Source organism: Notolabrus celidotus, chromosome 18 (assembly GCF_009762535.1).
Source record: "Notolabrus celidotus isolate fNotCel1 chromosome 18, fNotCel1.pri, whole genome shotgun sequence".
NCBI lineage: Eukaryota > Metazoa > Chordata > Actinopteri > Labriformes > Labridae > Notolabrus > Notolabrus celidotus.
In genome coordinates, this window is record NC_048289.1 from 29,691,184 (window position 1) to 29,707,677 (window position 16,494).

Sequence of the window (16,494 nt, forward strand, 5' to 3'; positions counted from 1 at the left end):
TCCTGCACTTGGCACTCTGTAATAATCCTGAAACATTCAATCTGATCCCAAAATATGTAAAATAAAGAAACACTGAATAAACCCTGCGGTTCTTTGCTGAGAGCCAGGAGCTCCGTTTGTTTTCTTCTGGAGTTTTAGGAGCTATTTCTGGGCCGAGGCCTTCAGGTCTAGACAGAAGACGACATCCGATCCTGCAGAGCAGCCTCGCTTGGACTGCACATGAAGCTCCATCAGACTGCAGAGGAAATTCTTCACAGCTTTGAGTGTGTGTCTCTGTGATATTTTCTCTCATTTGAAGAAATCCCACAGAGTTCTCACTTTCAGTCGGAGTGTGTGGAAGTGTTTCTGAATGGCATTCCTCGGGCTTAAGAGGCGTGCACCTGTGCCACCCAGATCAATAGGAATACCTTCATTCTTCCCGTAAAGAGAGGAACACCCAGGCCTGGCTTTAATAATGAGGTACAAAGTTTATTTCAAGTGGATGTAAAAAAAGACAGAGAGCTTTCTGCTGAATACAAAAGAATACATGAAAAGTTTAACAGCTACAAAAACGTCCTGCAGAGATTTAAAGACTTTCACTGAGCGGAGCGACTCAGCTGCTTTACAGGTTTGGATTATTCTCTCTGTTTGGTTTGAATATCACACAGCAGACTGTCAGAGGATGATGCTGTCACTTACATTTTTTTTATCGTAAACAAATCCCATTTTTATGTTTTATGTGACCCCTGCAAAATAAATCCTAACATTATGTCCCAAAGCTAAAGAAGAGGAGGAGGGCCAGTGAGAGACTTTCTTTAAAGTCTGATCTTTTATCAGAGTTCAGACTGTAATCTCAGATTAAAGTCAGAACCATGAGAAATACTGAAGAGTGACTTCTTTTAAAAATTCAGAATTCTGTGATGGAACACGTCAGACTTCAAGGGAAACATATTCAGTGACACTTTTTTGTTTTGAATAAATTCACTGAAGATAAAAATTGAGGCGACCTGATTTTTATCCCGAGAACTCTGAGTTTAATCTCAGAATTCTGTGAGATTAAAAGTCAAATTTCTGATTTATTTCCCCAGAATTCTCAGATTAGATTCAGATTTGTTTCCCCTCAGAATTCAGATTTTTATGTCAGAACTTTTTACCTTTCCTCAGAGTTCTGACTTATTTCAAAGAGTTCTGAGTTTAATCTCAAAATCCTAATTTAAAGGCACTATGAGGAGTTTTTAACCAGCTGAGAAACAGACTGAAACCAACACTAATGCCTCTTTATGACCTTCAAAAGCATACAAAACCATGAACAACAACACTGATACTTTCTCTGTTGTCATTTTTAATGCCTTAAACCACTCAGAGGGGGTAGGTGTCAGACCACATGGTTGACATTTGGCTTTAGAAACATCCTTTTTCGGCTGTTTTCATGGCAAATAATCACATTGAGTGTTAAATCTGGCTGTTAAAAGACAGCAAGGTGAGATTTTGTTGTAAACACTACTTTTGCATGTATAGAACAAGATATAAGAGGTATCACTTTGTCCACAAGGGGGCGCCAAAATTGATATAAATCAAAAGTTCCTCACAGCAGCTTTAAGTTACAAAGTTTTTACGTTCTCCAAGAAATCAGAGATTAAAGTCAGTTTTCTTTTTTTTTTTCATCCAGAATTCTAAAATAAAAATCTGAATTCTGCAAGATTTAAGTCGAATTTCTGTTTTTTCCCCCTCGGAATGTTAAGTCGGAGTTCTGAGTTTAATTCTGGAATTCTGAGATCAAAGTCGGAATTCTGACCATAATTTGAAAATTGGACTTTGATCTCACACTTTTGACCTTTTTGCAGAATTCCAAGATAGAAGAAAATAAATTGAGAAAAAAAAGAATCTAAATTTTAAAAGTTTAAAGTCAGAATTTCAGAATAAAGGTCAAACCCATAAAGAAGAAAAACATCACCGGCCATAATCCTTTCATACTAAGTGTTCTAGTGAAGATGAAAATCTTTATAAACACCAACAAATTCAAAGTTAAAATCAAGAGTAGTGATGTAATCAAACATTATCCAATAAGGAGTGAAAAGTGCTTTAGAGGGGGACTACTTTCTTCAGTGGATTAATACACTCACTAAACAAATCCCCCCTGACAGTACGGTGTGTGTGTGTGTGTGTGTGTGTGTGTGTGTGTGTGTTCAGTTCGTGGTTGATTTTGGTCATTTCATGGGATTTGTTGATGATAATAAAAACACATGATGAGTTTACTTCCTGTTTGTCCAGCTGCTCACAGATTCACAGACACTCATTCATTTGGTTCAGCGTGTAGCTGCAGACGGAGGCACTGAACTTTCTACATTTTCATGAGGCGTTTAAAGACGCTCTGACGGTGGGGTGTGGTCATGATACATGATGTACAGTTATTTACACTCCTCTTATTTTCCCTTCACCAGTCCCAGCTTCTCCTCAGAGATGTCGCGCAGTATGTTCTTCTGGATCTGAGAGGAGAAGAAGAAAGATGTGTGTGAGGTGACTCTGAATGTGAGATGCACTTTGGAGGGCTGTAACAATCTGAATCAGTGGAATGATAACTGATGCATTACAGTGGTACTTTCTCAAAGTGAGGGATGCTGCAAATAAAAATCCAAAGTTTCAGCACATCATTGGATTTACAGAAGATCAGTGAGCTTGTGATGAAGCATTCAGCTGTGCAACCTCATTTCCACCTCAATGTCCTCTGCTGCTCACTCAGTTTTCTCAGCTGAATTTAGTCAAAGGTGACTCTGCATGACTCGTTTTGTCAGATTAGAGAGAGAAGCAAACTGAAGTCTCCTGTTTGCACATGAATCTAAGATTTGAAGCTTACCTTTTGCATGTTTTAATAAAGTTATGAAAGGTTTGTTTGTATCTCTGCAAAGTTATCTTTGAGGAGAATCTTGGTCCTTGTTGCAGCGGCTGCAGGTTTGACTTCCAGCCTGGACTTTTAGCTGCATGTCGCTCTCTACTCTCCACATTTCCTGTCCCTCTTCAGGTGTCTTATCTTATAAAGGTTCATAAAAACAACTTGAAAATGTCCGTCTTAGTTCTGTTGAAATGTGGATGTTTGTAAAGCTGGTTTTAAAGCAGATATAAAACCAAAGTCCAGATCTGTCGCCATAAACTAATGAATCAAGCAGCTCTGTGATCTGACTTCCTGTCATCACTGCCATCTAATGATCCGTTACAAACAGCAGTGAGCTTGTTTTGATGAACCCTCATAAGGGGACTTTAAAGTGTGACCTAATGTCGATGTTTCCTCAGCCCTCGCTGTAAGATCTGCTCACAGTGAGCGGTTTATTCAGCTGAAATCAAAGAACTGAAGGAGTCATGGAGTAAGGATCTGGTTTTATCTGATCTGCTCTGGGACAAGGTCCGCCGCCCTTCAGGGTTCATCTAACAGGACCCGGTGTGCGTGCAGACGGGCTAATAGCTCCCCTTCCCTCCCGTCTGGGGCTCTCAGGGCAGGCCTGTTCAAACACAGCTTCATGTCTGCAGTAATTTCAAACAGCATCCCACGAGAGCAGCGGGAGCGAGGTGATGCTCTCGTCTGAAAGTGTTAAAGGCTTATTATAGATCTGTTTTCTCTCCAGTCTGGAGTCGTGCCATCTTATAAGACAGTGAAATAAACACGGCCTTCCTGTCATTACACATGCGCAGGAATCCCAAAACTCCACGCAGCGAGATGTGAGGTCAGCTGAAGAAAGCCAGTTACCTTTCCAGTCACGGTGAGCGGGTAGGAGTCCACGAAGAGCACGTAGCGAGGAACCTTGAAGTGAGCCATCTGAAAGGAGGAGAGGAGGAAGGAGACACTGAGCAGGGACGTTCAGAAGGAGGGAAATCTAAGATACCTGGAATCTCAAAATGAAAGTGTGCCTCACCTGTCCCTTGCAGAAAGCTATGATTTCTTCTGCGGTGCACTCTTCTCCGTCCACCACTTTGATGCAGGCACAGATCTCCTCGCCCATACGCTCGTCCTGAACGCCAACCACCTGATGAAGGAAACAAAAGCATGAAGAGAATCTGATGCAGCACATGCAGGGAAACATGAACATACTCAAAGTTACAAACAGAGTAGCTTAGTCTCACCTGCGCCTCCTTGACTTTGGGATGCGTGTGCAGGAACTGTTCGATCTCAGCCGGGTAAACGTTCTCTCCTCCTCTGATGATCATGTCTTTGATCCGGCCTTCGATCTTGAGGTAGCTGTACGCGTCCATGCTGCCGATGTCTCTGCAGGAAACAGGAAACAGGAAACAGGAAACGTTCGTCAGATGATTTGTGTGTTTTGGACTTTACCAATCAATCAATCTTTATTTGTATAGCGCCAAATCACAACAAACCTTATCTCAAAATGCTTTTACAAACACAGGAGGTCTAGACCACTCTATGTCAAATTATGAACAGAGACCCAACACTAAGACAGGATAAGACTCAGTCTGACCCCACCTTAATCCATCATGAGCATTGCTCCTCGCAGCATTTAGCTAGTTACAGTGGCGGGAAAAGACTTCCTTTAACAGGCAGAAACCTCCAGCAGGACCAGACTCATGTTAGACACACATCTGCTGAGACCGTGTTGGGTCTTTTACAGGGACTTATAAACTTCCACTCACCCGGTTTTGTACCAGCCCTCTGGGGTGATGCACTCCTTTGTTTTTTCTTTATCAGCCCAGTACTCCAACATCACACAGTATCCCCGGATCATGATCTCCCCGATCATCCCCAGAGGAACAATCTCCCCTGTGGTAGGGTTCACTATTTTAGCCTGCAGAGGAGTCCAGCCATGTTTTTTTATCAGTTTTTCAGCACAGGTAGAAGCACTCAGATCTTTTCTACTGTTGCACTAAAGTGTCATAAATGAAATGTGTGATTAGAGATTAGACTGGTTTTACCTCTAAGTGGTCCATGATGTACCCGCAGGTCTCAGCCTTCCTCTCCAGGTTGTCCGTCGTGGAGCCGCAGAACGTCACAGGACTGTTCTCCGTGGTTCCATATCCAATCTGTGGATCACATGAACATCAGGCTGTTAGGATGGAGGAGAAGCTGCTCCTCACTTACTGACACTGTAGGAAAACACTCTGAACCACAGCACAGGTCGGCGCTTCAGACTGCTGTACACCACCACCACAGATGTTTACAAAGACTCACTTGACTCAGGAGGAGCTAAATGATTGAATTCTTAAATTTAAATCTAAACTTAAACTCTTTTTTTTTGTTATATTTTGGGGCTTTTTGCCTTTATTTGATAGGACAGCTGAAGAGAGACAGGAAATGTGGGGAGTAGAGAGTGGGGGAGTGCTTAGACCACTAGGCCACCAGCGCCCCGAAACTTAAAATCTTTAAATATCAAATCCTGCCCCCGATGACACAATGGAGTCTAAGCACTCTCCTAATCTCTTTTTATTTTATCTCTTTTAATGTTGTCTTGTTTGTAAATCAAGTCATTGTGGGATTTTCTTGTGAAGCCAAACACAATTCTCTTCAATCCTATTCCGTTCCATTCCATCCCGTTCCATTCCATCCCGTTCCATTCCATTCCATTCCATTCCATCCCATTCCATCCCATTCCATCCCGTTCCATTCCGTTCCATTCCATCCCATTCCATTCCATCCCATGCCGTTCCATTCCATTCCATCCCATCCCATCCCATTCCATCCCATTTCATCCCATCCCATCCCGTTCCATTCCATCCCATCCCTTTCTATCCCATTCCATTCCATCCCATTCCATTCCATTCCATCCCATCCCATCCCATTCCATCCCATCCCATTCTATCCCATTCCATTCCATTCCATCCCATCCCATTCCATCCCATCCCATCCCATCCCATCCCATTCCATCCCATCCCATTCCATTCCATCCCATCCCATCCCGTCCCATTCCATCCATCCCATTCCATTCCATCCCATTCCATCCCATTCCATCCCATCCCATCCCATCCCATCCCATTCCATCCCATCCCATTCCATTCCATCCCATCCCATCCCGTCCCATTCCATCCATCCCATCCCATTCCATCCCATTCCATCCCAATCCATCCCATTCCATCCCGTTCCATTCCATCCCATCCCGTTCCATTCCATCCCGTTCCATCCTGTTCCATCCCGTTCCATTCCATCCCATCCCATTCTATTCCATTCCATTCTATCAGCTGGCCTCAGGTTAACCATGTCTGTCCTTAGTTTAGGATTGTATAATTTTTACTCTTTAATAAATGAAGTTTCTTGTTCAGTACATGTGTGAACACATTTTGATATGTGCTTCAGAGTTGACAACTGCATCCAGAAGAACATTCAGACATGAGCGACGTATATTAAAAACAGAACGTCTCAGTTTATATTGTTATGAAACATAAAAAAGGAAACACACTACACATTAATGGGAGGATACAAGGGATGAAACATGCACTGAAGCACATCTTGTAAGTAACTCAGATACATGGGGTGAATCAAATGTTGTGATGAGATTTCTGTTAGAACAGCAGAAATAGAGACTAAAAATCATAGACCGGGATCCTAATATCACAACACCTGCAGGGTGCAATGTATCAGAACAAAGGTGAAGTCTTATATTAACCTTTGTATGTATTATCTAATTTATTGATGTGTTAAGGAATAAAGAAAAACTGGTACTTTAGTGCTCACAGGTCAATGAGATCAACAGGACCTGCAGGACCTTCAGAGGAGGATTCAGAGAGAAGTTCATCTGGAAAATCAGGGAGGAGACGACATTCCCGATAAAATGTCAGATTTGATGAGTAAACTCGAGATTCCTTGAGTCCTGGGTGGATCCATCCATCTTATAAAAGCAGCCACCTGCAGCCAAACCAGCCTCAGACACGAGCCAGTCAACAGAGTCCTGCTGCACTTTGTCTAAACCCTCTTTATTTGAAGCAGCTGACAGATTTATAAAATTAACTCAAAGCTTTTCCATGTCTCACAGTTTGAGCCTAATAACCACAATCACCCTAACAGCTCGCAGGCCGCACTGAAGGGAGCGTTACATAACCCGGCGGCCAATTTCAGAAGAAAGAATGCACACAGGAATGTAAAGTGGCATCTCAAACTTTCATTCCTGGGACGATGGAAGTATCTGTTACAATTGTTCTGACCTGAAACAGCATCTCTGCTTCACGCTGCGGCCATCTGGAGACTATTACAGGTTATAAAACAGCTGCACAGGAGAGGCTCGCTTTCCTGCAGCCGCAGACTGAACAACAATAGAGCCGTCCTGGAGGACCGAACCTCACATCATGCCACATATTTTCAAACAACCACTTGGAAGATGCATAAGTCTCATGATCCATCTGGACGTGTGAGTCCTGCAGGAGGTTAAATATCAGCTTCTTTCATTCTGCAGAAACACAGCCAGTACTGAGGAGACTGAGCGGTCCTGTGTCGTCCTCCTGCTCACTCAGGGTTAAATTCTCACAGACACTTGACTTCCTCTCACAAACCTCTCACTCCGACACTCTGGCAAGCCCTCCTCGTTTTTTTTTCCTCAAGTAAATGTTATAAATAGCGCTGTGTGCTCTGTTGACCGGCCATCCTCCTCTCAAAGTGAATGTCTCTCTGCACTGCCCACCTTCCCTCACCTTTTCACTCCTTCTCTCTCTCCGCCTGGTTCTCTCTCAACACACACACACACACACACACACACACTCACACACACTCCGGCTCAAACTTCTCCAGAGCTCCCTGCGTCTCTCTGAAGCTCCCTACAGGGTTTTTCAGCCTCTTCTTGACCTGAGTAGCGTAGAAACTTTTATCCTCGACATGCGGTGTGTGAGCTGGTTTCTGCTGGGGACCTGCCTCCTGGTCCTGGGCCCTGCAGTGCAGGGAGCTCCAGGTCAGTGTCCTACCCAGTGCCACTGCCACGGAGACCTTCAGCACGTTATCTGCGACAGCGTCGGGCTGAAGAAGATCCCCCGGGTGTCTGAGGTGACCCGTCTGCTGAACCTGCAGAGGAACAACCTGGGCAGCATCCCTACAGGAGCCTTCACTGAGAGTAAGGGACTCATCTCTCTGCACATGCAGCACTGCCAGCTCCGAGAGATCGGATCCCAAGCCTTCAAGGGGCTGAAGAAGCTGGTCTACCTCTACCTGTCCAACAACGAGATCAGCAACATCAAGCCAGGTGCCTTCGATGACCTGGCCGAGCTCACGTACCTCCACCTGGACGGGAACCAGATCAGCGACCTGCCGAAGGGCGTCTTCTCCCCGATGATCAACCTCTTCGTTCTGCAGCTCGACGACAACAAGCTCCGGGAGCTGCGAGCGGGGACTTTTACAGGCGCCAAAGATTTACGCTGGCTGCACATGAGCGGGAACGAGCTGACCTTCCTGCAGCCGGGCTCTCTGGACGACGTGGAGAACCTCGCCATACTTCACCTGGAGAGGAACAGGATGTCCACCTATCCCATCGCGGCCATGAGCAAACTGCGAGTGGTGGAGGAGCTCACTCTGGGGAAGAACCCCATGAGGACCATCCCTGACAACGCCTTCCAGAGCTTTGGGCGCTACATGGAGAAACTACACCTGGACCACATGAGTCTGGAGAAGGTCAGTCTGTTACTCTGCTCTGTGTTTACTGCATGAACTCTTAATATCTCACATGTAGGGATGCACGATACTAGATTTCAGCCAATATCAGACATGTTGATATTTTCAGACTAATCTTGGCTGATGTTTGTATCAACACTGATACATATACATCTTTTTAAAGGTACAGAACTCAACTATTTGCTTTAGAAGGAGTCATAAAACAGACTAACATTTGATTCAACCATAAATAATGAATATTTCATGTACTCTTTTCAAACACAGACATCCACTGATGTGTCTGCTTTCTGTTTCTGATGCTGCAAATTAATTCCACACAGGCGACATGTTGAAGCTGCCATTGCATGTGTACTATTAATGCATCACCTCATCAGTCATATGTGCAGAGATTCATGCAGACACCAATATTATCATGCATCCATACTAACATGTAGGTAGATAGATACTGGAGTTAATACAGCTAAATCTGTCTCTGAGTCTGAAATTCAAAGCACTGGATGAGGTTTAAAAGTATGTTTCAACTCCACAGAATTGTCATAAATGCAAAATAAGATAGATAAAGTGCTGTTAGTCACATCTCAAAAAACTGAATGCATTAACCCTCCTGTTATGTTCGTTTCTAAGGAACAGCAATAATGTTCCTGGGTCAACTTGACCCGGAGCATATTTCATTATCCAAAAGTGTCAGAACCCAAAAAATCCCAATAAAGATGTTTTAAATCTCATTATTAACTCCATTACTAACCATTCAAAATCAATATTTAGTGCACTGGTGTTCTTTAACTCTCACAGATCATGGTTCAGTGAGGATAACTCACTCGTTTTTCATGTGGGGTGAAATATGTCACACAGTTGCAAAGAAACAATTAGTGTTTGACACTTCTGAACCCTTCTAGCCTCCACTCTGACTGCCGGGGTCAAGTTGACCCACGAACAGTAGCCTATCTATGAAGTGCAAAACAAATACTGTAAAATTCCTGCAAAAGCATTGAATGCATTTGATTGAAATCTTCATGATTCAATAAAATAATGTTTTAACTGTAGGTAAATAAGTCATAAATTAACCTCTATGTCAGCTTCTGTTTGTTTCCTTTGGTCGAGCAAACTTCCTTTGACTATATTCATCAGGATGAAGACGTGTGCAGGTTTTCAAATAGTTAATATTCCTCCTGTCTGCATCTGACAGACATCTTCTGCACAATATCTGCCTTCTTTAAATTCTTGAATCCAATTAAAACCTCATTAAAAGTTTCAATTGTGCATTGACACAGTCATTCTGGACTGAATCTTCCTCACAGGGTGTGTTAGCATTTGTTTATTTTCTTTTGGTCGAGCAAGGAGGATTCAAGGATTCAAGGTTTTTTATTGTTGCATGAGATGGAACGAAATTTTGTTTCTCAGGTCCAATATAAAGCTACAATAAGAACACACAATTAAAAAAAAGAAGACAACAATAATGAATATGAAAAAATAAATATAAATATTGTGCGTATGTGAGGAATAACTTTCCCTGACTAAATTTCACCAGGATGAAGATGTGTGCAGGCTTTCAAATAGCTAATATTCCTCCTGTCTGCATCTGACAAACATCTTCTGCACAATATCTGCTTTCTTTAAATTCTTGAATCCAATCACAACCTCATTAAAAGTATCAGTTGTTGGGGCGCTGGTGGCCTAGCGGTCTAAGCGCCCCACATACAGAGGCTACAGTCCTCGTCGCAGGGGTTGCCGGTTCGATTCCCGGCCGGTTGACCATTACCTGCATGTCTTCCCCCACTCTCTACTCCCCACATTTCCTTTCTCTCTTCAGCTGTCCTATAAAATAAAGGCAAAAAGGCCAAAAATATAACTAAAAAAAAAAAAGTATCAGTTGTGCATTGACAGTCATTCTGGACTGAATCTGCCTCACAGGGTGTGTTAGTAGGTTTTTATGTGTCCTCATATGTCAGCCCTTTGGATGCAGACGTGTTGCATACCTCAGGATGCACATGTGTGAGCAGGATCTCTATCAACATCTTTCAATTAACCTGAGCTTCCTTAAAAAGGTCGACACTGAAGTAGAGAAGGTTGTGAAGTAAACAGTGTGACTATGACTGCAACATAATAACTCTGGACTCTAATCCAGCATCTTCAGTCTTCACCAGGAGAAGATATCTGACATGAATCTTATGTTTTCAAAGCAGTCAGTGTGAGCGCTCCCAGCGTGAGCTCCCTGCTGCACCAAACTGCCTCTCAGACATTCTTGGGTGCACGTTAGCGTTCATACTTGAGGTTAATCCAATATTTGAGTGTACCTGTGCCACAGTGTGGAAGCATCCCGGAGGGGGAAGCTGTAAAATAACAACCCTGTCACGCTGGGGCCGTGTGTGCGAGCCAGGTAGGAGCAGCGGGAGGCGGCGAGGGCTGCACACACGGCCCAGAAGATTAAACTATTTTCCGGCCAGATGCAGATATTTTTAGAGTGTTTTTGTTTGCTGGACTTCGGCCAAGCATGTCCTCGTCTAATTATTACACAAGTGTTATTTTGAGCGAGGTGTGTTTTCTGCTTTCACTGGGAAGGTCTTGTAAACAGGTCAGGAAGGGTTAGGAGACAGGTAAACAGAGGCAGGGTGTTCCACAGTGCATGAAGAGGAGTATTTTTAGCTTGCCATCGCCCAGTTGAATGGACAATTGGGCCCTTTGCGAGCCTTCCTGGCAGAGGAGTGGCCCGAAAGAAAGAGTGAAAACACCTCGGCCATGTTGGAAGTCATCCATCTTCCATTGCTTCAAAACAGCAGCTCCCCTCAGCTCCTTGTCGCCTCTACAGTGGAAATTTCCAAACAGCCTCATGTCCTCCAGACTCATAAAAACGTCCCTTCAAAGCCAGGCTCCTCTCTCGTACCGCCCTCCTCTTCCTGCTGGAGGAGGCTCAACTTGACACGACGTAGAGGAGTTCAGCTAGCACCTCTCTGAAGCTTTTAGCACCCTCACAGATGCGTATGAAAAAAAAAAAGAGGCCAGCGACCGTCAGTGTTTGCAGAAGTGCTGCTGCAGGGAGGATGAGAGGAGGCTTTCATGCCAGAGGAACGCTGGAGAGATTCCCTCACTCTGCAGATGTTTGACAGACACAAAGATGGGCGTCTACGGAGGGTCAGGACGCGGCACTGAGGACGTGGTGAGGTGTTCACAAAGACCTGAAGCTTCTGGAGGATCTGTATCAAGTGATCAACAAAAATCCTCCACAGGAAGTCCAGTTATTCACCAAACTCACTCAGCACGCTTCACGTCAGGGTCTTGTCCACCCTGAAGGGTTTCTATTTGGCAGAACAACCCGCTCACTATACATTATCTGGCTTCTAACTCAAGATACAAACACCAAGTATTGATCTGAAGATGATTCCATTGATTAAAAAATGATTGATTTATGCATTCTGATCCCTCCCCTGTTTCCTGTTGTCTCTTGTCTTCTCGTCTCTGCTGATTGGTCAGACACTGACCACCAATCTAAAGTTTTGAGCTCTATAAATACAGTGAGAGTAGAAACATGGCTGTTGAAGTTTGTTCCAAATGCTGACCATGTTCTAGTGTGTGTCAAAATCAAAGATGTCTCCTCATGTGTGACTCTTCTTGCTTCCAGCTCTCTGACGGTGCGTTCACTGGCGTCACAGCAGTGAAGACGCTGCACCTCGATAACAACAAGCTGAGGTCTCTTCCTAAAAACTTTGAGTTTGGCGCCATCACCAACCTCACGCTCTCCAACAACCCGTGGAGCTGCACATGCCAGCTCGCTCCACTGCGCAGGTAAGAGACTCCATGGTCCCTGTCCATGCAGTAGTTGAAAATCAAAGCTAAGGTTTCAGGTTCCACTAAAACTTCAAACAACCAAATTATGAAAACCAAGGCATGAAAGCATCAACAGGAAGCAGCCTCTCTGACCCTCTGACACTCATTCTGCTTCTTATATTTGCTTTCAGGTGGATGGACTCGAGCCGCATCCGTCCGGACGCCGTGTGTGCGTCTCCAGCTCAGCAGAAAGGGAAGCAGGTCAGAGACAGCGCCGCCTTCAGTGGCTGCAGAGTGAAGCAGAAGAGGGCCAAAAAGGGCGCCCGCCACTAAACACAGCTGCACAGGTAAACGCCACCGAACGAGCCCAGAGGAGAAGAGAGATCTTCTTCTGAAGAAAAACATCCTTAATGTCAACCTTCATGTTAATCTCTCAGATTAACAGTACTTCAGGAAACATTACATGCTTTTTGAAGAGTAGAGGGTTCTGATGAAAGGTCTTAATTTCCACCTACAGGGGGCGCCAAAGACAAATCAGGGTTTCTGCACACTTTGAAAATTCAAGTTTAAAGACTTAAAGACGCAAAAAGAGAAAAGTTACTACCTCTGTTTGAAGCAGAGTAAGGTGGTTTATCATTTTTCACCCTGCATCCCAACTTTAAAAGCTTTTTAGCCTTTTAGTCGTCATATGCCTGATTTCTTTTTATCTTGACACCACATTTCTTCAAACTTTCCTTCCTGATCTGTTGCTTTTACGTTATACGCTGCCATAAATGACATTTATTGATACATGAAAAAGAAAATCTGCAAAGAATAAAAGTTAAAAATCATAACCCTGACTGAACGGCAATATGTGCCATCTAAAATGTTAGATCTCTCCTGAGTAAAAATACTATTTCTAAAGACATTTCAGGACCTAAAACAAAAAAAAATCAAGTTTTAAGACTTCTTAAAGAGCCCTGCAAATCTTCAAATGTAACACCTGAGGACTTTTAAATAGTTCTCATGATTCTGTCCTACTTATAATCTTGTATTTTGTTAAATTTAGCCATCGTGAGGATTCAAATCAGTCTCCTGGGAAAGTTGAGGAACCCTTGAATGTTTTTTAAGTGACGCCCTCTCTGATCGCTACCTTTGAAAAACCTGAGGAGTAGTTTTGTTCCTCTTTACGACCTAAATCACACCCTTCCTCTGACGGTCTGCTGGGAGGCTTCAGCTGGACTTCTTTACAATAAGAGGTCTAAGGTGGTTTAAGGTGTGGCCGGGCAGGACACTGTTTTTCACTCCTTTCTTCCAAACCACAGAATCCTCTCCCTCTGTCCTCTCTTATTTCCTCTCCCTCTGTCCTCTGCCTCCGTCCTCTCCCTCTGTCCTCTCCCTCCATCCTCTCCCTCCGTCCTCTCCCTCTGTCCTCTCCCTCTGTCCTCTCCCTCAGTCCTCTGTCCTCTCTTATTTCCTCTCCCTCTATCCTCTCCCTCCGTCCTCTCCCTCTGTTCCTCCCTCTGTCCTCTCCCTCTGTCCTCTCCCTCCGTCCTCTCCCTCAGTCCTCTGTCCTCTCTTATTTCCTCTCCCTCTATCCTCTCCCTCCGTCCTCTGCCTCCGTCCTCTCCCTCTGTCCTCTCCCTCAGTCCTCTCCCTCTGTCCTCTCCCTCTGTCCTCTCCCTCTGTCCTCTCCCTCCGTCCTCTCCCTCAGTCCTCTGTCCTCTCTTATTTCCTCTCCCTCTGTCCTCTCCCTCTGTCCTCTCCCTCTGTCCTCTCCCTCCGTCCTCTCCCTCAGTCCTCTGTCCTCTCTTATTTCCTCTCCCTCTATCCTCTCCCTCCGTCCTCTCCCTCCGTCCACTCTCTATGTCCTCTCCCTCCGTCCTCTCTTATTTCCTCTCCCTCTATCCTCTCCCTCCATCCTCTCCCTCCGTCCTCTCCCTCCGTCCACTCTCTCTGTCCTCTTCCTCCGTCCTCTCTTATTTCCTCTCCCTCTGTCCTCTCCCTCCGTCCTCTCTTATTTCCTCTCCCTCTGTCCTCTCCCTCCGTCCTCTCCCTCCATCCTCTCCCTCCGTCCTCTCCCTCCGTCCACTCTCTCTGTCCTCTTCCTCCGTCCTCTCTTATTTCCTCTCCCTCCGTCCTCTCCCTCTGTCCTCTCCCTCCGTCCTCTCTCTCAGTCCTCTCCCTCCACCCTCTCCCTCCGTCCTCTCCCTCCACCCTCTCCCTCCACCCTCTCCCTCCGTCCTCTCCCTCCACCCTCTCCCTCCGTCCTCTCCCTCCATCCTCTCCCTCCGTCCTCTCCCTCCGTCCTCTCTTATTTCCTCTCCCTCCGTCCTCTCCCTCTGTCCTCTCTTATTTCCTCTCTCTCCGTCCTCTCCCTCCGTCCTCTCCCTCCGTCCTCTCTCTCAGTCCTCTCCCTCCGTCCTCTCCCTCCACCCTCTCCCTCTGTCCTCTCCCTCCGTCCTCTCCCTCCATCCTCTCCCTCCATCCTCTCCCTCCATCCTCTCCCTCCGTCCTCTCCCTCCGTCCTCTCCCTCCGTCCTCTCTCTCTGTCCTCTCCCTCCGTCCTCTCCCTCCATCCTCTCCCTCCATCCTCTCCCTCCATCCTCTCCCTCAGTCCTCTCCCTCTATCCTCTCCCTCCATCCTCTCCCTCTGTCCCTGTCTGAACTTTTCCACGTTGGCCCTGGGGTCCAGCACACTGAGTCCAGGTCACGGGGTCTCAGTTTGGAAGGCGGTCTGTTTGATTTGGCTCCTGATTTTTGTGTCTTTTCCACAGGAGACGCTGAGGAGGAGCCTGTCCAGGTGAACGGCTAAACATGCAACTAAAGCAATGCTCACTAACTCTACTTCAAGACTGTCTGTCCTTTTCCTCCGCCACGTGATGTCACCAGCTTTCACAGACAAACACATTCATACGTACACACACACTCCCCGTACACACACTCCCCGTCTGTCCCTGTTACATTACACACAGGGAAACTTCACAGACGTTATTCATGTCCTGAGTATTAAAGATGTGATGTGAAAGCTTTTAAAGCTCCTGTGAGGAGTTTCTCTCTGGTTGTGAAACAGATTAAAATCCACACTGATGTCTCTTTATGAGCAACAAAAGCAAACAAAACCATCAGCAACAAAACTCACTCACTTTATATAGTCATTATTTAACGTCTGCAGCGCTGTGAGGGGGTAGGTGTCAGAGCAGATGATTCACAGCACGCTGAAGACACGCCTGTCTTTACATTTTCAACGACAAATAATCACAAGAAGTGACACATCGGACTCTTAAAGATAGCCGGATGACATTTTAGTCAGAATAAATGAAATTAGAAAAGAGAAATGTTCCCTTTTTGTCCACAGGGGGCGCCAACATCCACTCTAACATAAAGGTCACTCACAGCAGCTTTAAAGCTCCAGTGAGGAGTTTTGATTTGGTAAACAGATCGACTGAAACTAAAACTGCTGCTTCTTTATGAGATACAAAAAGAAACAAAACCATCAGCTACAAACTTTCCAACTTTATAAAGTGATCATTTAACGCCTGAAACGCCACGAGAGGGTAGGTGTCTGAACATATGATTCACGTGCTGTCTAAGCAAATATTTATAATAAGTGACACGCCAGATTCTAAAAGGAGGCAGGATGAGATAGCTAGACAGAAAAAACTACGTTGGTATGTACAGGACAAAATTTGAAAAAAGAGAGATTTTCCTTTTTTGTCCACAGGGGGCGCCAAAATCCACACTAACATAAAGGTCACTCACAGCCGCTTTAAAGCTCCAGTGAGGAGTTTTTATTTGGTTAATAAATCGACTGAAACTAACACGGCTGCTTCTTTATGAGATACAAAATCAAACCAGGACCTCAGAATGAATACAGACTATTCCTATAAAGTTATTTTTAATATCTGTATCTGCAGGCAGCAGGTAGGTGCCAGATCTAATTATTGACTCCATGCTGCATTTTGTCACAAGGCAAAGATTCTGACTGAATTACAACATTTGTCTTTTAATGTAAAGCATGATGACACAAATGTACAGGATATACGGCTTTGTCCACATGGGGGCGCCAAAGTCAACACAAACCTAAGTTTCTCACAGGAGCTTTAACCAAAACAAACACTTAAGTTTAACAGATGAATATATTTCTCCCTGAACATCATGCTTTCATCTTTTAAAGTCTCTCTGTA

The 16,494-nt window shown here is 44.9% G+C and overlaps 2 protein-coding genes across 2 annotated transcripts in view; one reads left to right on the forward strand and one right to left on the reverse strand.

Moving 5' to 3' along the window:
- Nucleotides 1-447: 447 nt before the first annotated feature.
- Nucleotides 448-16,494, reverse strand: part of acsf2 (acyl-CoA synthetase family member 2) — a 33,562-nt gene continuing 17,515 nt past the window's right edge. Inside the window, exons 11-16 of the mRNA XM_034707471.1 lie at nt 4,897-5,004; nt 4,618-4,769; nt 4,093-4,234; nt 3,885-3,995; nt 3,719-3,787; nt 448-2,465 (exon numbers count right to left, since the gene is read on the reverse strand). Of these exons, the coding sequence (XP_034563362.1) occupies nt 2,403-2,465; nt 3,719-3,787; nt 3,885-3,995; nt 4,093-4,234; nt 4,618-4,769; nt 4,897-5,004 (645 nt within the window). The 3' untranslated portion in view covers nt 448-2,402. The remainder of the gene's footprint in view (nt 2,466-3,718; nt 3,788-3,884; nt 3,996-4,092; nt 4,235-4,617; nt 4,770-4,896; nt 5,005-16,494) is intronic.
- Nucleotides 7,781-12,667, forward strand: chad (chondroadherin). The gene is made up of 3 exons (XM_034707472.1): nt 7,781-8,566; nt 12,183-12,346; nt 12,520-12,667. The coding sequence occupies exons 1-3, from the start codon at nt 7,781-7,783 to the stop codon at nt 12,659-12,661; spliced, it is 1,092 nt and encodes a 363-aa protein (XP_034563363.1). The 3' UTR covers nt 12,662-12,667.

Coding starts and splice junctions, on each gene's coding strand:
- chad (XM_034707472.1), top strand. CDS start 7,781: ATGCGGTGTGTGAGCTGGTTTCTGCTGGGGACCTGCCTCCTGGTCCTG. Junction 8,567..12,182: donor ACCACATGAGTCTGGAGAAG/GTCAGTCTGTTA, acceptor TCTTGCTTCCAG/CTCTCTGACGGTGCGTTCAC. Junction 12,347..12,519: donor CAGCTCGCTCCACTGCGCAG/GTAAGAGACTCC, acceptor ATTTGCTTTCAG/GTGGATGGACTCGAGCCGCA.